Source organism: Sphaerodactylus townsendi, linkage group LG03, assembly GCF_021028975.2.
Source record: "Sphaerodactylus townsendi isolate TG3544 linkage group LG03, MPM_Stown_v2.3, whole genome shotgun sequence".
Taxonomy (NCBI): domain Eukaryota; kingdom Metazoa; phylum Chordata; class Lepidosauria; order Squamata; family Sphaerodactylidae; genus Sphaerodactylus; species Sphaerodactylus townsendi.
The window spans coordinates 5,252,477-5,273,777 of NC_059427.1; the positions used below are offsets into that span (position 1 = coordinate 5,252,477).

Below are 21,301 nucleotides of genomic sequence, written 5' to 3' on the forward strand. Positions count from 1 at the left end.
TTACGGCTGAACGCTGCGGAATGTCATGGATTGCTTGCCAGTTCTACTCTTAACTTAGGAAGAAAAACTCACTTCAGCTCAACCGAGCTCGCCAGATGTCCTTATCTCTCTCCCAGCAGATCCCATGAGAAGATGCACTGGAGATTTGGGGGGTGGAGCTGGAGCTGGGAGAGGGTGGGGTTAGGGGAGGGGCTTCAGTAGGTTATAATGTCATTCAATCCACCCTGCACAGGATCCTTTCTCTCCAGAGAAACGGATCTTTGTAACTGGGAGGACAACTCTCATTCCAGGAGATCCACCAGGAAAGTCCTCCTCCTGGCACTTAAAAGGGCGGAGAGGATGGACTACGGGCACTTCCTGCCCCACCCCTTTCCCTTGCAAAACGTGCGCATCCGCTGAGAGCAAAGATCTTTGCATTAAGTCCAGGATCAGAAAGCAGCGCAGCCCCCTCCCCCCGGGTTTTCTGCAAAGGGAAACAGGCAGCATATTGAGCCACCTTCCCTGCCCCAGCAGACCCACTTCCGCCTCCCTCTGCAAAGCCGTCCTGCCTTTTCCACTGGAATCCACTCAGACGGGATGCCAAACATCCGCTTCGGAAATGCAGGTATTTGTAAAAGGGTTGCTAACTCTGGGTTGAGAAGTTCCTGGAGGTGAAGGGTGGAGCCTTGCAGAGGGGAGGGGTTGAGGAGGGGAGGTGTGATGCCATAAAGCGTCCCCATCCAAAACAGTCATTTTCTCCAGGGGAAACAAGCAGTAATACTGGGAGATCTCCAGACCCTAACTGGAGGTTGGCAACCCTAGGAAAAAAGGGGGTGAAGTCATGGGAAGGCGGGAGAAGGAACAGAAAGGATCCTAGAGGCAGGAATAGTGCCGGAGGCTTTGGTCTGGGACCTCTAGCTGAAGGAGTCTCAGCAAAATCTCTATGTCCAATCTTGATCCTCCTTGATCTCAGATTGCAAATGCCTTAGCAGACCAGGTGCTCAGCAGCAGCAGCAGCAGAAGGCCATTGCTTTCACATCCTGCAGGTGAGCTCCCAAAGGCACCTGGTGGGCCACTGTGAGTAGCAGAATGCTGAACTAGATGGACTCTGGTCTGATCCAGCAGGCTAGTTCTTATGTCCCCCTTTTCTGCTAGAGAAAAAAACACTGATCTTTACTGGGAATCAGACCCTGTCATTGGCTGGGGTCAATTTGATTTGGACGGGTGGGATAAATCCCATTTTAATCAGCAAGCAGGACTTTTTTGTTGCCTTGTTTATACGCCACCTTTCTCCCCCCAAAGGGACCCAAAAGTGGCTTGCAATTTTCTCTTCTCCATTTCATATTCGCAACAACCCCGAGAAGTAGGTTAGGCTGAGAGTGGGTGACTGGTCCAATGTCACCCAGTGAGCTTGAGCCAGATCATACCACTTCAGAGGGTAGCCATGTCGGTCTGAATTCGAATAGCTAGATTTAAGTCCAGCACCAACAAGTTATCTTGCTAACAGCTTAATTTTCCAGAAGGTGGAGAAGGTAGCAAAGCGGTTTGCTGCCTTAGATCTGATTCTCACCAACAAGGAAGTATGGGTTTATGAGATGAAAGTAGTAAACACTCTGGGTAGCAGTGACCTTCTAATTTTGAAAAAGGGAAAAGCTGTACATATAGGTTGAACTTTAGAAAAGCTAATTTTAACAAAGAAAGCTGCACATAATCAGACATATAGGTTGGACTTTAGAAAAGCTAATCTTAACAAATAAAAAGCTAATTTTAACAAAGTTATGCTGAGTCAAATCCCACAGTCAGAAATGCTTAAGGTGAATGGAGTTCTGGGGTGGGAGTTCCTTAAAAGCAGGAGTTTCTTAAAAGCAGGATATTCATGGCCCAATCGCAAACGATTCCTGTGAGGAAAAAAGCTAGGGTGGCTCATAAACAACTTTCTAAAAATATGAGAATGTTTAAAAGGCTTATTGAGGAAATGAAACGAGGGCGTTATAACCGAGGGTGGATATAAACAAATAGCTTGGAGGAAGCTTGGCTCAGTATGAATTAGGGATGCTAAACACAACCAAAAGCAGTTCCTTGGTTACGTTCAGAGCAAGACAAACAGCAAGGAAATGGTAGGCCCATAGTAGGGCATGGAAAGGGAAATTATAACGGGTGCTGAAGAGAAAGCAGAAATATTCAATTGCTGTTTTGCCTCAGTCTTCTCTTGCAAGGGAAATGGTGCTTACCCTCACAATAAGAGAACACGTGATTAGGGGAGGAAGTTTGGCTTGGTATAGGCATAGAGTGGTACGTAAACACCTAGTTTCTTTAAATGAAATTAAGTCCTCGGGGCCAAATGAATTGCTTCCAAGGGCACTAAAGTAATTTGCTCATGTAATTTTAGAACCTCTATCCATTATTTTTGGAGATTTTTGGAGCACAGGTGAGGTGCCACAAGACTGGAGGCAGACAAATGTTCCCATTTCAAGAAGGGGGAAAAGGTCGTTCTGGTAAACTACCTGTCAGCTTAATAGGATGATCTTGACAGGCAGAAAACTGGGCAAAAATTAACAAAATGAATTTCAGCAGAGATACATGTAAAGTTCTGGGTCGGAATAATAATCAAATGCATAACTAGAGGATGGGGGAAACTCATCTTGGCAGTATTATGTGCAAAAAAAGATCTAGGGGTCTTAGTAGACTGCACTTGGTAGACTATACAGTCAGCAGTGTGATGCAGTTGTTAAAACGGCAAATGCAATTTTGGACTGCATCTATATTTATTTTTGTTTTATTGAATTGGTTGACTGCTCTCCCCCATTGAAATAAAAGTAAAGTGTCTGGATGGTATTGCTTTACTCTGCTCTGGTTAGATCTCACTTAGATTATTATGTTCAGTTTTGGTCATCACAGTTTAAGAGGGATTTAAATCAGCTGGAATGTGTTTAGAGGAGGTCAACGAAGATGGTGAGGGGTCTGGAGACCAAGTCCTATGAGGAAAGGTTGAAGGAACAGGGTATATTTAACCTGGAGATGACTGTGAAGTGATACAATAGCCATCTTCAAGTATTTGAATGAAGGTGCAGAGTTGCTTTCTGTTGTCCCAGAAGGTCAGACCAGAACTAATACATTGAAATTAAATCGAAAAGATTTTCAACTAAGGGGCTTTCCCCACTTACCTCCTTTTGTGTGCCACCCCGCGGCCAGCCCGTGTAGAAAAGCCTCCGCAGCTTTTGAGCGCGGGGAACTTCTTCCCCACTTGTTCCCAGAAACCCCGCGCTTGCTGCGGGGTGGTGGGGAACTTAGATGTTTCCGCGAAGTTGATTGGATCGGGGAGCATATCTTGACAGCGCACCGACACTTACTGTCAATGGAGTGACTGTCCCGGCTGTGGTGCTAGCGGATGGCGCGTTCCCAATGCGGAAGTGGCTAATGAAGCGTTACACTCCAGCGCAAAATCCAGTGCAGCATCACTTCAATAGGAGACATTCCAGTGCGAGGTGTGTCGTGGAACAGGCCTTCGGTCGGCTGAAGTCGCGCTGGCAGTGCCTCATGACGCGTATGAGAGTAAGTGTCACAAACGTTAAGGCAATCGTTGCAGCATGCGTTGTCCTGCACAACATTTGTGAGTCTGAGGACCACAATGCGCCAGAATGTGAGGCTCGGGCCGGACGACTCCTCACACAGATGGAGCCACAGCAGATATTTGAATTGGACGAGGAGGTTCCCCTTCCCAACGATGCAGCCCATCTGGCTCAGGGAAAAGAGGTGCGTGATGCTCTGGCAGCCTACATGTTCCAGTCACGTGGCCACTGGTCCTAGGCTCGGGAGTTGTTCAAACTGTGCATGGCAGCATCCCTCCACTGCTGGAGAGAGACATCACTTGGGAAACTCATGAAACCTGACTGATGACTTCTGTGGAACAGATTCTTGCATGTTGTAATAAACAGGTCAACAACTGATCACTCTGTGCTCTGTTCACTATTATTACGGTGTCTTGTCAGCCTGGTGCATGCGCGCTGGCTTGCTGGGTGTTTCTCACTTAACACTACAAGGGCCACCGGGGCGAGGGGGGAGAGATCCCTACATGGAAACACCTGCCGGGGGCCCAGAGCTGTAACACGGTGGTCATGTTGGGTGCCCAAGGGGAGAAAACCCACCGGATCCACAAGGATCCACAGCCAGCCTCGAATCCTTGCCATGTTCTGACACGTGGGGGGGGGAGAGTCTCAGCCGCTTCCCTTAGATTGTTTGAGTGGGAGAAAGGCGACGGGGGGCATGGCCACTGTTGTCGCCAAAGTGAGCGCCGCACAGGCCAAGTCGACCTCCTGTGCCAAAGGTTAGCAGGCAGGGTACTAGAGACCGGCCTCCGCAACCCCCGCACTGAAATGTTGAATTTTCGACACAACATGAACACGTGCGCACATGTCATCGTTGTGTTTTCATTTTCTCATTCATACATGCGGGCGTGATGACATTCTATCTTCACGAATTTAAAGACGGACGCACATGTGCACTTCCGCTTCCCGGCCGTTGCCTCCTCGAGAAAACGTTAAAAAATGCCTTGCGGAGCTCCTGTCCCCCCCCGAGACCTGCCCTAAGGAGGAAGGGGTGCTACTGGCGGGTGCAGGAGGTCGAGGTGATGCTGGAGGCAAAAAAGGAGAGGGGGGGTTAAGCCCTCTGCTGATGGGATCAACTAAGCTCCCAAACAAACGGGAGTTTACCTCAGTTGTTAAAGCCCCGAGATCTCAGGGCTTTGAGAGAAGTGTCTCCCAGGCACGAAATAAATGGAAAACCATAAAGAAGGTCTTCTATGACTCCCGGAGGAGGTAGCAGGGCAGACCACCACTCCAAGGAAGGCCTCATCATTACAATGAGCTGGAGGAGTTGTGGCATCTGGCCGGGGAGCCTTCAGAGGAGGAGAGAGACCCTCAACGTAAGTACACCTCGCCCATCCACCCAAGAAACCCCATCCCTTCCGCACTGGGCCGCTGCATTGCTGCATCAAAACTGCCATTAAAAAAGTCTCAAGACAGATTTTTTTATCTTAGGGAATTTGAATGAAGTATGGGAATGCATGGTTGGTTGGCGTTAAATTGAATGCACCCATGCTGAATTTTGCTGTAGGGACCATGACATTCACCACTCCACCAGATCATGCAGGGAATGTTTTTTGGAATGAGTGAGCATCCCTACATGCATACATCCTGAGTGAAGTGTCACTGCCGTGCCTCCAAGAGGGAATGTGCAGCTGCATGTGTCATGGTCCCCAGACGTCATTTGAAACTAACCACTGTCATCCTTTTTTTCATTTTCCTTGTACAGGTGCTCCATCACCCACCGAAGCTCCGCAGACCTCAAATGAGGAGGCAGAGGCTGAGGAAATGGATCAGGGGGCAGGAGAAGGTGGGTGCAATGTCACAGTACAATGTGCGATTGCAAGGAAGGATTTCAGAACTGCATCCAGATTTTTCAAAATGGAAAACTCAGACATGTTTGCCCTTGCTTTTCAGGCACGTCTGGAGAAACGGCACGGGCTTCTGTAGCGCCCACACCAACTACAAGGCCAGCGGGCTCCCTCGAGGGTGTTTTGCAAGCAAACATGGTGCTCATGAGTAAGTCATCCCTTGTTCGCATCTCCCGCCACAGATTAAGCAAGTGTCCATGTGGGCGGTTTCTAAATAGGCAAGTGCCACCCCACCAACTTTCAGCAGTTCTGTGAGGTTGGTAACAGTCATGCGAATTAGTGCCAGCAAGCTACCACCAAGAGAATGTTGGCAAAAGGCCAACTGCGTGTGTCAGTGGCATCACTGACAGGCCAGTGAAGGGAGTAGGGCACCTTAATTGCTTCTGCCATGGGAATGTAGGCTCAATGCATGGCAGCTGTGAACAATGCAGACTGTAGGCTGGTGGTGATCACCTGAGATAGAACAGATGTTGGCTCATGGACGTGCACTCCCTGCTTGAAGCGCCTTCCTTCTGAAGAGAGGCTCTGGCATTTTGGACTGATTAGTTTGGGGAGGAGACGTCTGAGTGTGGTCTCTGATTTATGAGGTCTCTGATTTATTATTTATTTATTTATGATTTATGGAACACTAATGTGTGAGAACTGTGGACAGAGAGTCAATGTTCTCTCTTTCTCCCAATAGGAACACCGGGTGGCAGAAACAAAAAAAACCGGGGGGGGGGGGGTTTCTTGTATTAGGGAACATGTCTTCAATTGAGGTGTGACTGGCGTGCGGGACATGTTGACACAGGAGTGGGTTGATGCCTCACGGTGAGGACATCTTGTTGGAGTGCTGGGGGATAATTTTTGGAGGAGACGTCTTCTCTCCCTCATTGATCAGAGAATGCAAATGCCTTAGCAGACCAGGTGCTCCAGAGCAGCGCCAGCAGAATGTCAGCGCAAACTGCCTGTGCTTTCAAACATGAGCATGGCGGATCCACGTTGCATTCCTACATTGGTGGGCCCCCTTTAAACCTCCCTTCCTCTATGTTTGTGCACCCGGCTTTTGTCTGATTCCGTGGCAACATTGTCATGATAGAACGGTGACTCAGGTTCCAACCCAGAACTGAAACGTTCCATTTTTTTCCTTTTTTGGCCAGTACGTGATCTGCAGCGCCGAGTGAGCACCCTCGAGGAAGGCCACAAGAGCCAGCAGGCAGAGATCAGAAGCCTAAAGCAGGCCAACAAGGAGCTGGAGGCCAAAGTGGAGCGGCTCAAGGTGCTCTGTGAGCAGTTGCCAGGCCCGCAAAACTGAGTCGGACATTGGGGCTGGTTGGTGTGGGGGTTAAAAGTTGTTTATATTTCAAAATTTTCAAACGTTTATGGTTCCCAAAAAATGTTATGTAAATAAATAGGTTTCATTGTTATTTGCCACGTCACGTTTCTGATTTCTGACAGGATGATGTCTGGGAGTCTATGGGATGGGGCCTATGTCCCATCAATATTCCAGTGCTGTAAGTGACTAAAATCGTGATAGACATTTCTTGGGAAAACAAAATGTAGCCACCACAGGTGCATTGACACTGGAGAGCACAGTCTGTTTCTACCTGGAAAGAGTAGGAACCACCCCGTCATCATTCTGACGCAACAAAGGGACAACTCACCGGATTCCACCAAGTGACAGATGCATTTGAGGTCGCGGAATCACAAACACATGTTTCTGTTATGATGCACATCAAATCACATTGAAGACACATTGCTCATTGGTGTGAAAGGGCTGCTCGCCACTCTAATGGGTGCCTAGCTCAGAGGTTTAAGCCTGCACATGCCATTCCACCTTTCCAAGCACTGAGAATGATCCATATCTCTGTTGTGTAAATTTCAACATGTGTTACACGGTGCTCACAAGTGCTTCAGGAATCAAGTATCCTGACTTAACATGCCTTTCCCCACCACCCACTCACAGTATGCTGCATTGCTTGAGGAGCACAACACGGTTTGCTCAGATGCTTGGTTCAGCTTTTATTAACTCAACTAGGGTTAACTTTTATTCAACGGCAACATGTATGCATAGGCTCTCCTTAATCAATGGACAGAAAACAATAAAGCACTAGGCATAAACTCGACAATGAAAATGTGCTGACAGGTTTTCTTTACAGGTCAAATATCTGTTTCTGCTTGCGCACCCTGCCACGGGCCCCCCTCCCCATTTCACGATCCCCGCAATCCCTGGCTGGTGATCGCTCCATCCCCTCATGGAGACGCATGCGTTTGGCGGGAGAGCCACTTTCACTCTGTGTCAGCACATGGCTTCTGCAGGCACTCGACCTGACTTGGCAAGGCGACCCCTCCCGAGAACATGGGAAAAGCTGGGAACGTGGGGTTGGTGGTCTGTTCTCCCTTTCAGTTTTATCTGAGAATGCACGACGGTTGGAGCAACCCGCACTCACGTCGGGAGTGTCTGGGACTAGCATTGGAGGTGTTGCTCTCTCATGTGGTGCTCCTGACATAAGAATGCAGAAGTCCCTAAATGGGTCTTGGACAACCTCCCTCTGCACGCTTGGCGACTGGGCTGCTGAGGCTGCCAGGAAGGGTTGACCTGGTGAGGCTGTGGTGGTTGCACCACCTTGTAAATCAATGCGCAGGTCTCCTGCGACCATACTGCGCTGCACCTGATTGACAAGTGTTTCCAAAATTGTGTTTGCCCGCTCCGCTGAGCCAACTCTCTGACTCAACGTGTCCACCATGCTTTCCATTACACTGTTCCCCCTATCTATTGCAGCAATCAGGGCTTCAAAGAACGAGGATGGCCTATGCAAAGTGGAATATTTCCCCCCTCCCCTTTAGTTTATCACTATTTGCCTGCATTGAGAAGAACAGGGCATTTCCCCCAAACCCCCCCCCCTTTTCGGGGACATCAGATATTTTGGTCCACTGAAACAACCTTCACCAGGCATGGCTGATGAAATCAGAAGAGGACCATGGCAACTGACAGACCTGGTTTTCATGCCAGCCCACCTGCCGCGCTTCCCACCGGCCAACCTTGTGTGAACCTGAGGAAATCATTACATGTGCCTTGTGATTTTCCCACCACCATCCCGGACTCCTGCCATTCCCCCCCCCCCTCTCGCCCCTCCACAACATTCCCATATACTTGTGAGGATGGAAACTTCCTGCCCCTACCAAGACAGCAAATGGGTCTGTTCCAGGAATTACAGAGAGCACAAGTTCAGTCTCACTCACCGGATTCAAGCAGAGATAGACTGGAGGGGCGAATGTCCCTCTCATTGATGGTTATTAAAGGCCGGTGCGCGCCACGCGAAGTGCCGGCATCAGAAAGCTGGGTAGTGCCTTGTGAAGCTTCTGCGCCAGAAGGAGCCCTGCGGCTTACCAAGACGCATTCTGCGACTCTTATTGGGTCCTCGTTGTTTACAGACTTGTCACCTGCAAATATGTTGTCCAGTTCTCTGTAGTAAGGGATGGTCTTACGGGAATTTCCAGAAACGGCGTTGTGCTGCTTGCAGCGTTTAAGGTCCCTCTTCTCAATCCCTTTGCTTTTGTTCGACATTCAACTGCTGACCTTGTGTGGCCCCTGCCACGCATCTCTGAGGCCACCTTCTCAAAGACATCTATATTTCTGTGCTTGCTGGGCAAGGCGCTCTGGACCGCCTGTTCACTCCAAATGCTGATGAGGTCCCCTGTTTCTTCATCACGCCACGCCACACCTCGCCCAGTTTGCTTACCAGAAGTCGCCGATACTGCAACGGAGCCGCTACCGGAGTTAGTCATAATCGAAGCACGTGGAGTTGTTTATTCAAAATTTCGTTCACACGTGTTCACAACCGAGTGAGCAAACTTCTATAACTGGGAATGGCAGAAATATGGAAAAGAAAGTTCGCGCAAGCGCAACGCTCACGCACTCCCCCGCAACGACTTGATTGGACTGGAAAATGAAAGTGAAAATCAGTTTCGTTTCCCAATGCCTCTGTTCCCCGCAACCCCGCGCACTCAACAGCATTTTGCCGCAAAACTGTAGAGCTGTGGAGCTCGAGTAACGTAATGTGGGCACGTTACCTTGTGCTCACGTGCACACAGCTCAATTGTGGCGTTTTTGCATTGTAAAAGATTTGTCGCCAAGTGATCATGTCATCACATAGCTGCCTGTCGCATTATTTCTGATGGGGACAGACTTCCTTGAAAAAATGGAGAGGCCAGTTGCCTGATTGGTGGGAAGGCTGTACGTCACAGCGAATCAACTTCGCAGAAACATCTAAGTTCCTCACCACCCTGCGGCAAGCGCGGGGCTTCTGGAAAAGTTGCTGTTAGAAGAGCAGCTTTGACGTGCACTAAGGGGCCAGGAGAGCAGCAGATTCGAGGCAGCTGCGCTGTGGCTGCTGGTGCGGTGGGGAGCGTGGAGGATCCCCGTGTCTTTTCGAGTGGTTACCCCGCGGCATATGGTGAGTGGGGAAAGCCCCTAAATATTAGGAAGAACTTTCCAACAGAGCAGTTTCTCAGTGGAAGAGACATTCTGAGAAGACAGTGGGCTCTCCTTCTGTGGAGGGTTTTAATCAGCGGCTCAATGGCCATCTGACAGCAAGGCTGATTCTATGACCCGCTATGAATTTAGGCAGAGTGTGAGAGGGAGGGAAGGAAGGAAGGAAGGAAGGAAGGAAGGAAGGAAGGAAGGAAGGAAGGAAGGAAGGAAGGAAGGAAGGAAGGAAGGAAGGAAGGAAGGAAGGAAGGAAGGAAGGAAGGAAGGAAGGAAGGAAGGAAGGAAGGAAGGAAGGAAGGAAGGAAGGAAGGAAGGAAGGAAGGGAGGGATGAGCCAAGACTCAATTACTTACATGCCAGGGTAATGCCAATCACCACTCTGAGGTCAGGGAGGAATTTTCCTCCATGCTAGATTCGCCAGGGATCCTGGAAGTTTTTTCCCTTCCTCTTGGCCTAGAGAGGTCACTGGGAGAATACGGGGTGGGGAGTAGCTGGGAATTTCCAGCATTGTGCAGGGGTTGGACTAGATGACCCTTGTGGTCCCTTCCAGCTCGATGGTGGAGTCCACATAGGGCAAATATAGCAGGTGTAGGATGCAATACAAACCATGGGGTGGGGGGGTGGGGGACTTGGTATAGGTCCCATCCTTAAAACGAGTCTGCCAGCAATCCTTTAGCAAAATCCCAGGTTGGAGCTCCTCCTGCGCAAATGGCCAGGCAGAAGGCACTTTATTTTTCTCCCTTGCGCTGCACCATCCACAGTAAGGGAGAATCTACCTGCCACAGCAATACGTTCATTATTGCCCTGCTGTTGCAGGGAGGCCCCTTTTTCTTTGTTTGTTTTGTTTTGCGTGTTGCACATGGATAGCTAAACAGGTGCAGCCAATTGTATTGTGGGACGATCAGCATGAACATAAGAACATATATGAATATGAGCAGTTAATAAAGAAATTGTAAGGGTACACCTTTCAGTCAGGTAACCCAGCAACAGAAGATAGAAGGCCGGGAGCTTGATTTGAAGGAATGCTTATATCTTTGCAGGGATAAAATGGGTCTGAAGTAATTACAATTTTCTCTTTTAGCAGTATTAGAAAGAAGAGGTTTTCAAGTTGTTGTTGGATTTGTAGTTAGGATTTTGTTTAAATGTGCAGCTGGGAATTCGGCATGGCTCCCAAAGCTGCACAGAGTCTGCCCCAGTGTCCCCCCACGATATTTACCTTAGCCTGGAGGTTTCAAAAATTGCAAGTCTGGAGGTTCTTTTAAGAAATCCAAGTGTGACGCTGCTTGTACCTGTGCCATGCAAAAACCAATCAGGAGCAGAACTGGTTTATTTTTCCTGCCCAGCCGGCTGATCTCCCCACCTGATGTTCTGTTGGGGGACTCAACAACCCTCTTTGTTTGGGGAAATTAGCTGCAGAGCACAAGGTCACTTAGTGTCGCTGAGGAGTGTTGGGTAACTTGATTGAGCATGGCTATGGGGGTTCAGTTCTGTATGCCTGTGCAGCTATACATGTATTGCAGAATTTTTTTTAAAAAGAGAAGTGTCTCCGTGTGAAGGTGCAGAGGCAACCTGGATTGTTTCCATGGGCTGCAGTTGCTGCCTGCACGGCACACATGTGAAAGGGGAAAAGGAAAATGGGTTCCTTTATAATGACTGCAACCTGTTATACATTTTCTGTGTGGAAGTGAGCTATGTCTAAGATATATGATGAAGGGGGTGTAGCTGTCAAAAGCCCATACTCTTAAAACTATGTTGTTCTCTACGGTGCTCCTGGGCTTGAATCTAGCAGATACCAGACCTGTATTCTTACTGCTACACCACACCTTTATCCTTATGAAAGTTTTTTCTTCTGCAGCAGTGCAAGAGTTCATTCACAAAACTTCTGACTTTGCAGGATGTCTGAGCCACCCTCCGCCCATCTGGGTAGTCCCTGCGTAACACTGGAACCTAGTGGAAGAGGCACATTTGCTGAAAGTTTTGTGGACTGAAGGACAGCCAAATTTGGTTTGCCCTCACGCTGGAAGAGGCACTGAAACCATGGAGGCTGAGAGCAGAGGGGAATTACGGGAAAGACCAGTGCAGAAGTCATTGGGTAAGCACATCGCCAGCTCAGATGCCCAGCAGTTCAGGCATCTCTGCTACCATCCAGCCAAGGGGCCCCGAGAGGTCTGCAGCCAACTCCACTACCTTTGCCAGCAATGGCTGAAGCCAGAAAGGCACAGCAAGTTGGAGATGCTGGACCTGGTGATCCTGGAGCAGTTCCTGGCCATCCTGCCCCCAGAGATGGAGAGCTGGGTCAGGGAATGCCGGCCAGAGAGCAGTTCCCAGGCGGTAGCTCTGGCAGAAGGCTTCCTCTTGAGCCAGGCAGAAGACAAGAATCAGGAAGAGCAGGTGAGAAGTTTTCATCCAATACTCAGAGAGTCTGACCTGAAAAGCCCTCACCAGTTGCCCAACAGGAAGTCCTCTGAGAAAGGGATGTCCCAATTTCCCTGCCCTCCTTTTTTCGGCCAGGGATCACCATGGGCACCCTGGTGCTTGGTGACACCTTTCCTTTTCTCTGCAATTAACATTTTTATTGGTACGTAAACAGCTTTACATCACAAAAGGCACATTAAAAAATCACATTAAAAATCACATTGTCCATAAGGTCTTCCTGTTTCCTCTGCACTATGTATTAATAATTTTAACCACTTGCTCTTTAACCAGCTAGGTAAAATCTTTAGAACTACTATTAATAGAAGTGACACTTTTCTCTATTGGATCTTATTTTGACAATCCCTTATCTTCAGAACTACTAATCATCAATTTGTTTTTTTTCTATCTTATCCAAATATTATATCAAAGGTTTCCAATTGTCCAAGAACTTATTTAAATTCATTTTTAAAGTAACAAAGTTAACCAGGCCATATCTGCCAATTCTAATACTTTCACTCATCATTCTTCAATCGTAGCTGAAGTTTTCCAGTTCTGCACATAGAATATTCTTGTAGCTCTGTCTTATATAACCTTGCAAAATCTTTTCGGATGCCTGCCAAGTGTTTTAGAAAGTGGGTGGGATATTAGTGGGGCTTTTGCCCAGCAAGTCTTCTGATTGCCTGTACAGATTTCAAAAAGACCCTTTGCTTTGGCAACAACTGCCCCACTAGCACAAGGCTGTTCACTGGGTAGCTGAAGGTAACCTGCAGCAACCATTTCGTGCCTCCTGGGGTGGCCATCTTGGTGCTGCACCCACCATACTGTGTCAGATTTCCAAAGATGCCCAAAGTATTTAGCTGGGCCTTTTTGAATTCTCTCTCTCTTTGCCTTGCCTGTGACCTTTGCTTTTGCTTCTTTGGCAGGTTCTGCTACTTGAAGTGGCTACTGATTCTCCAGAGCCAGAAAATACATTGAAGCCACAGCCACTCACGCTGCAAACAAATACAGGGGCCAACTCCATAGGTAAGGGATGAAGGGACATCTCTCCACTTGATTCCCCCACCCTGGAGTGTGAAGAAAGAGTTAGATTTTATACCTCATTTTTCTTTACCTTTGCGGTGTCTCAAAGTGACGTTCATTGAAGGCCTTCTTCAGTGGGCCAAAACACGTTTGGGTCTAAATGTGTTGCATAAGACTTTATGTGTTATGATTTTATGTATGTTTGTAAGCCTATTTAGGGCCTTTTACTATGATATTTTGATTTGAATTTAAATAAACCCGTTTGTATTTTTGCTACATCTTAGTTTCCATTTTAAAAGGCCCAATTTCCTCTTAACGTTTTGGTTCCTTCCTCTGGTATTGAAGTTAAGTTTTTGACCTTTTTTCTATTGGCGTGCTTGCAGCAAGGACAATAAATCATAACAGTCCTATTAAAAGAGACAAATGAACGAGCACTCAAGTTTTACAAACACAGAAGAATTGAGACACGCAAGAGAAAGTCATAAATATAAGCTTGGAAGAAAAAGAAAGAAAAATGGATTTTAAAGGTGAAATTCTATCATCTTTGTGTCCCTCACAGGAGGAAGATGGCCGTCTTCAGTACAAGCTGAATCGCCTTTGCTTTGTAATGGGGCTGAAACGGCTTCTTGGCACTCCACCCAAGTAAGTGAAAAATCATCTCTCTCCTACACATCCGTCTGACTTTTGTAGATTTTCAGGGCAGTCCTAAACAGAGTTACACCCTTCTAAACTCATTCACTTGGTTAAGTCTAGGTCCAGAACTCCCACCGTGGTGCCCATGGGTGCTATAGAGCCTGCCAGTGTTTTTCCTGGCTTCCGCCTTTCTAGAAAGTGGGCAGAGCCAAGTGGAGTTTTTGCCCAGCAAGACTTCTGCTTGGCCACTGGAGATTTAATTGGCAGGGCAGATTTTTAAAAACATCGCTTTGGCAAAAGTTATCACCACAGCATGAAGATCTTCACCTCCTGAAGCAGCCATTTTGTGGCTGTGCCCACTATGTTGTGTCAGAATTCCAAGGGTGCTCGCAAGCTCAAAAAAAAGTTGTGGATCCCTTATTCAGGTGGTTTCCACGTGGGGACAGGCTTCTGTGGTTTTCCCTGTTGCTGGTGTAGTTGCTGATATGGAGCAATAGTAGCAAAGTTTCCAAGTAGCAGGTTTTCCTGCCTCAGTCATTCAGTAAAGGTGACGTCCCCTTTTCTGGGGCACCAGAGCTTTTGCAATTAAAAAAAACCCAGCACCAGAATGTATTGTTGAAAGCTTTCACGACTGGAATCAGCTGGCTGTTTGGGCTTTCTGGGCTGTGTGGCCATGGTCGGATAGTTTTCGTTCCTAACCTTTCACCTACATTTATGGCTTCAGAGGCATATCACACCTCCGCTAAGAATTTTGCCACAGCCAAGGTAATAGAATCATAGATTTGGAAGAGACTACAAGGGCCATCAAGTCCAACCCCCTGCCATGCAGGAACAGACAATCAAAGCACTCCTGACAGCTGGCCATCCAGCCTCTGTTTAAAAACCTCCAAAGGAGACTCCACCGCTCTCTGAGGCAGTGAATTCCACTGTTGAACAGCCTTGAAAGTCAGAAGGTTCTTCCTAATGTTTAGGTGGAATCTATTTTCCTGCATCTTGAATCCAATACTCTATGTCCTTGTTTCTGAGGCAGCAGAAAACAAGCTTGCTCCGCCTTCAACATGACATCCCTTCAAATATTTAAACGTAGCTATCATGTCCCCCCTTAACCTTCACTTCTGTAAACATGCCCAGCTCCCTAAGTCTCTCTTCGTACGGCATGGATTCCAGACTTTTTACCATTTTGGTTGTCTTCCTCTGGACAAGGTCCAGCTTGTCAATATTCTTCTTAAATTGCCGTGCCCAGAACTGAACACAGTACTCCCTCAATCTAGACACTATACTCTTATTGATGCATCCCAGAATTGCATTGGCTTTCTTGGCTGCCAAATCATACTGCTGACTCATGTTCAGTTTGTGGTCTACTCAGACTCCCAGATCCCTTTCACATGTAATGTTGTCAAGCCAGGTGTCACCCATCCTATATCTGTGCATTTCATTTTTTCTGCTTAAGTGCAGAATTTTACATTTATCTCTGTTGAAATTAATTTTGTTGGTTTTGGCCCAACTCTCTAATCTGTCCAGATTATTTTGAATCCTGCTCCTGTCCCCCAGGGTATTAGCTACCCCTCCTAATTTGGTATCATCTGCAGATTTGATTAACATGTTCTCTATTATCCATTAACTCACCTTCTGTTGTCTCCCCAAAGATTTCTGCTTACTGACAAAAAAACTGTGCATGCCACTTGGCCCGTGCCACTACCTCAATGAGAATGCTGAAGACAGCTGAATGGCAGTTAAACAAAGGTGGTGAATTACCAGAAGCCCCACTTCTGAGAAGCCTGAGGCAAGCACACAACTAGGACAAAGAAAAACCCTCACACACAAAAGCCTTCCCAAGCCCTCAAAAAGCAAACACATAAGCCCTCCAAAAACGCACACAGTTAAAAATTTGACCTTAAGAATACCCACCCAAAAGCACAGCTCACCTTCTTCTTTCTGCCTGCTTCTTCCTCCCCCCCGAGTTCAGGGCACTTGCCACTTCCTCAGTGAGCATCAATAGGACTACACAAAATTGACACTTAACCTCCTCAGTCATGGAGAAATCCTCATATGTCTCTCACTTGTGTAATGATTACAAGTTAAAATAATGTGTGACAGAGTTTCAGATTCCTGAAGATTGCAGGTACACAGTCTGGCTTGATATATAAATAAATACAAAACTGCAGCCTATTTACTTAGGGCGACTGTTAAGTTCTTTAGATTACTATGTAGTAAAAAGACGCAGGATAGCTGATGTTAGAACATGATGGAGAGGATATAGAGTGTGAGAGTGTGTGTCCAAAGGTTCACTGATATCACATCCCAAATAAACCTGTATTTTCTTTCAGGGCCTCCCAACCTTTGAGGAGGTAGCTGTGCCTTTCTCTGAAGAGGAGGGGTCTCTGCGGGATCCAGACCAAAGGTCCCTGCACAGAGAAGTCGTGGCAGACAATTATGAGACAGTGGCCTCTTTCTGTAAGGTTCCCACCACCACCATCACCACAAGATCCACGACACTTATTCATAAACCGTGAACAGTTTTTTAAACATTTTTCTGCCTGTCACAAGTTATCATTTAAATTTTATTAGAAGGTAGAACAGTTACCAGAAGCAAAGAAAAGAAAAAGATCACAAGCTTAACGAAAGGGGGGAAAGTACACTTAAGTGTAAGAAGTCCTAATTTCATCTATATCAAGAGTTAACAATAAAATATTAATACCACTTGCTCTTTGACCACATACTTAAAATTCCAACAATAACTACTACTCATAATTTTCTCTGTTAAGTCTTATTTTAACAATCCACTAATCTTCAAAACCACTAATCGTCATTTTACCTTTTTCTGTTTTGCCCAAATAGACCATCAACAGTTTTCAATTGTCTAAAAGTTAAGTAACGAAGTGAGTTTGGCCATCTCTGCCAACTCCAGAAACTTCCCTCATCACTCTTCTATTGCGGGTGTATCTGAAGTTTTCCATTTTTGTGCACAAAGTATTCTTACAGCTGATGTCATTTTAAGAACATTTCTGAAGTCCAGGCCTGGACTGATGCTCTAAACTTTTGTAGTGTCCTCAAAACATGCTAATCATGTTTCAAAAGGTGTCACTGAATAATTTTGGAGTAGTGCTCTGGTGCAGAGACCGAATAGCTGTTTCTTCAGTAGTTTACATACATACATAAGCCTTTATTGGTATAGTCAGAAAGAGTTACATAAATCAGGAACAATTGCATGAATACATGATAGATAAAAGGCCTCACAGGGAGCACAACAAATACGTTCTACTGGGAACTCTCAACTATCTCCGCAGTGAAATTGGCGATCTCTTCACAAAGACCAGGGTCCAAGTTGTTTAACAATAGAGATAACCTAGTCAGATTAGGCAGCCCAGATTGGAAGAAAAAATGTAAGTTGGTATATTTAGATCTGATGTTATCAAATCTGGTGCAGTGTAAGAGTTGGTAAGTCAGGGTTTCAACCACATTAAGTTTGCAACTGCATAACCTTGCGGATTTATCTAAATTGCTGAACCTACCCTTTAATAAGGCAGAGGGCATAACGTAAAAAAGTAGTTTACAAAGTAATGGGAGATGGGGGACCTATAAAAGAAGAATAGTTTGGATTTATACCCTGCTTTTCTCAACCTTAAGGAGTCTCAAAGTGGCTTACAAACTCCTTCACTACCTCTCTTTAAAACAGACATCTTTTGAGGTAGGTGGGGTTGGGAAATGTGTGAGAGAACTGTGACTAGTCCAAAGTCACCCTGCAGCCTTCATGTGTAGAAGTGGGGAAACAAATCCAGTTCACCCAATAAGAGTCTGCCACTCATGTGGAAGAATGGGGAATCAAACCCAGTTCTCTAGATTAGAGTCTCTCTGTTAACCACTGCACCACTCTGGCAACATTAGGGTTGACTGGTTAGGCTTAGCAACATGAAGGAAGGTTGGAGGTGGGGACACTGGGGAGCAAGACATTGGTGCGATTGCTATGTCACTTCTGGGGAAACCTGGAAGTGACATAGGGTAGATCTAGAACAGGGATCTCAAACCTTTTTTAGGTTGTGGGCAACTTTGGAATTTTTGTTCGTGGATTGTCAAAGGCTTTCACAGCCAGAATCAACTGGGTAGTTTGGGTTTTCTGGACTGTTGTTTTAGCTCTTAACATTTCTCTAGCATCTGCGAGAAACACATCTCATTGTGATATGTCTCTAAAGATGCCAGTCATAGATGCGGGCAAAATGTCAGGAGCAAAACATAGCAGACCTTGGCCACAAAGCCTGGAAAATACACCACAGCCAGTATCTATTTATTTGCACATACCAAACAACTATCATGGGGAGGAAAGCAGGATATATATGAATCAGTGCAAATGCAGCTACGGCATGGGCCTTCGGGCTTTGACTGGAAATGCTGTTTGCCACAAAGGCTAATGGGTGCCTCTATCTATTAAAATCTGATTCCTTTGCTATCGCATGAAGGACATTCATGGAGACTAGGGGCCAGTTGCTGGTTTTTGGAAGCAGTGATTTGGAGATACTGAAAAGATCACCAGCACACTCTGCGGTGAAAAAATGGCTGTACTGCCCCAATAGGAAAGTAAACATAATTGTAACATTTTTTGTGTGTTCTTCAGCTGCCCTGTCAGATACTGCTGAGGGAACAAATATCGCTGCATCATCATCTGCTCAGCAGTTGTCCAACAGGAGAAATAGGAAGAGGCGGGCTGTTCCGGTGGAAGATACTGCTGAGCGAGTGTTGGCACAGTGGGCGTTCAAGCGGAGTGAGACCAATCGCCGCTACACAGAGACAATGGAAGCAGAGAGGCACTGTCGTGCTCAGATGCTCAAGGAAGAGAGACTCAACCACCAGCTATTCCGAGACACGATGCAGCAAAACAGAAACATTATGCTCAAAGCTTTCAGTGTTTTCAAAAGACTGGATGATTTCTTGGAGGAGGATCTGAAGAGAACTCTCTCTCAAGAAAGACCCCGGACCAATGATCTCTCACATTCAGAAGCAGCAGCATCACAGACTTCTGTCCATACTGACTGTAGTCCTACATAGGAGAATGCCCTTTGACCTGTTGCACATATGTGTACCTCCATGGGCATATAAAGGGGCACTTCCGGCAATAGGTATTCTGAACAGTCCATGTGAGCTACTCAGTTCCTTTACACCTGTTCTGCAGATTTAAAAAAATTGTTCTTATAGTTCATAGTTTATTTGAGTTTATCAGCCCATTTTATATAAATGCCCATAAAAAAAAACTTTGGCAGCAAACTGCAAAACAGAATTTTTGCCACACTACATAGTTTTGATTTAGACTGTTAAGAAACAATTTTCGTTTTATAACATCTGGGAAAGGGGTAAATTTAACTATCCATTTAGTCAGACACGTTTTCCTTTCTGCTTCATATTTGTGACAGTAACACACATATGCACATTGAGTACATTCATTTGACAATCAAAATCTTTGATTTGGAGGAGTTTGTGAATAACAGCCTTTCATCTGCGCTGTTGGGAGTGCATTTCAGTGTATGATCGTATATGCTTGTCTCAAAGTTGTCTTCTGCTGCCCACTAAAGATTGAGATGCACCTCTGTGGGGAGGTTATTCCATAAGAAGAGGAGAAGTTTGGATTTACTGTAGGGAAATTCAAGGCGGCTTACAAACTCCTTTCATGTCCTCTACCCACAATGGATACCCTGAGTAATAGGTGGGGCTGAGAGACTTTAAAGAGAACTGTGACTAGCACAAGGTCATCCAACAGGAATGTAGAAGGGGGGAAACAAGTCTGGTTCACCAGATAAGAGTCTGCCACTTATGTGGAGTAGTGGGGAATCAAGCCTGGTTCTCCAGTGTATTGTCGAAGGCTTTCACAGCCGGATTCAACTGGTTGTTGTGGGTTTTCCAGGCTGTGCGGCCGTGGTCTGGTAGATCTTGTTCCTAACGTTTCGTCTGCATCTGTGGCTGGCATCTTCAGAGGTGCATCACAGAGGGTGTATCACTGTGCTATGAGTGTGGCCTGAACCTTTTACTCTGATGTACTAATAGCGTGTGTTGCGTGTGTGTGTGTGTGGGGGGGGGGGTTTGAAAGGAATCTGTACATGGCAAAGCATTAAAAATGTGACATCCTTACACACTCCTGTGACCAGAAGCGTTACAGCCCATTTCACCATCTCACTCTGGGGTGGGACTGTAGCACAGTGGCCTAACTTCTCCTTGATATGCAGATTGCAGAAGGTCTGAGGTTCCATGCCTAGCACCTCCAGCTGCAAGGGTCAGATAGAAAATGAGACCCCAGAGAGCCACTGCTGGTCTGAGTAGACTTGACAGAAGACAGATTTCTTTAGGAGAAGGGGGTCAGGACTGGTCTTGCACTGGTCAGGAAAAGCACTTCTGTTTCAGCAAAAGCCTTTATACAGAAACAGCGGTTCAGGTGAAATAGGCCACCAGATGTTTAACGAAGAACTGGAAAATCCCCGCCAAAACTCTTCTACAAATACAGAAAGCAATGACTAACTGCCCCACTCCAAATCCCACACACACCCCCTTAAGAACATAAGAACAAGCCAGCTGGATCAGACCAGAGTCCATCTCTGCTACTCGCAGTGGCCCACCAGGTGCCTTTGGGAGCTCACATGCAGGATGTGAAAGCAATGGCCTTCTGCGGCTGTTGCTCCCGATCACCTGGTTTGTTAAGGCATTTGCAATCTCAGATCAAAGAGGATCAAGATTGGTAGCCATAGATCGAATTCTCTGCCATAAATCTGTCCAAGCCCCTTTTAAAGCTAAGCCCCTTTTAAAGCTAAACCCTTCCCAGAGAAACCCAACCGTTTCCCTCTCAGGTAGAAAGGAATGTGGCTTTGCCTTCTTATTTCTACCCCAAGTGGCTAACAGCAACAACGTGATGTGGATTCCCAGGACAGCTTGGGAAGGGGTGGGAAAGACAGGTGACTGTACCCACCTCCCATCAAGAGGAGAATTATGGTCAGGCCTGGTATAAGACTGGGCATGCAAAGGAGCTGTTCCTTGGCACCTTCCGCAGAAAGGATCAGGTATTGTGAAAGACTTCTGCCCTAGGCACTGAAGATAAACAGCCAGTCTTGCAGTAGGCAGTAACAATCCAGGCACACCAAGAGCCTGGCTCTGCTCAAAGCAGCTTCTGATGTGTTCAGGTGCTATTACAACTGACCTCCAGGAGACAGAGATCAGTTCACCCGGAGGAAATGGCTGCTTTGGAAGATGGACTCTCTACCAAATTGAAGTCCCTCCCTGCCCTGAATCCTGCCCTCTGAAGGCTCCATCTTCAAAATATCCAGGTAATTCCCAACCTGGAAATGGCAACATGGGTAG

At 46.6% G+C, this 21,301-nt stretch overlaps 3 protein-coding genes across 6 annotated transcripts in view; 2 read left to right on the forward strand and 1 right to left on the reverse strand.

The window, feature by feature from the left end:
* Positions 1-21,301, reverse strand: part of LOC125428587 (zinc finger protein 883-like) — a 1,608,225-nt gene that overhangs the window by 1,261,692 nt on the left and 325,232 nt on the right. The gene's annotated exons all lie outside the window — the stretch shown is intronic.
* LOC125428534 (zinc finger protein 345-like) overlaps positions 1-21,301 on the forward strand; it is a 770,962-nt gene that overhangs the window by 547,369 nt on the left and 202,292 nt on the right. The gene's annotated exons all lie outside the window — the stretch shown is intronic.
* LOC125428795 (zinc finger protein 75D-like) lies at positions 195-19,724 on the forward strand. The gene is made up of 6 exons (XM_048489456.1): positions 195-604; positions 11,796-12,292; positions 13,240-13,339; positions 13,896-13,978; positions 16,297-16,423; positions 18,579-19,724. The coding sequence occupies exons 2-6, from the start codon at positions 11,939-11,941 to the stop codon at positions 19,007-19,009; spliced, it is 1,095 nt and encodes a 364-aa protein (XP_048345413.1). The 5' UTR covers positions 195-604; positions 11,796-11,938; the 3' UTR covers positions 19,010-19,724.

Excerpts from the sequence above, each read along its gene's own strand:
- LOC125428795 (XM_048489456.1), top strand. The coding sequence starts at position 11,939 with ATGGAGGCTGAGAGCAGAGGGGAATTACGGGAAAGACCAGTGCAGAAG. Across the intron at positions 13,979-16,296 it reads CTTCTTGGCACTCCACCCAA|GGCCTCCCAACCTTTGAGGA; the intron begins GTAAGTGAAAAA and ends ATTTTCTTTCAG. Across the intron at positions 16,424-18,578 it reads TGAGACAGTGGCCTCTTTCT|CTGCCCTGTCAGATACTGCT; the intron begins GTAAGGTTCCCA and ends TGTGTTCTTCAG.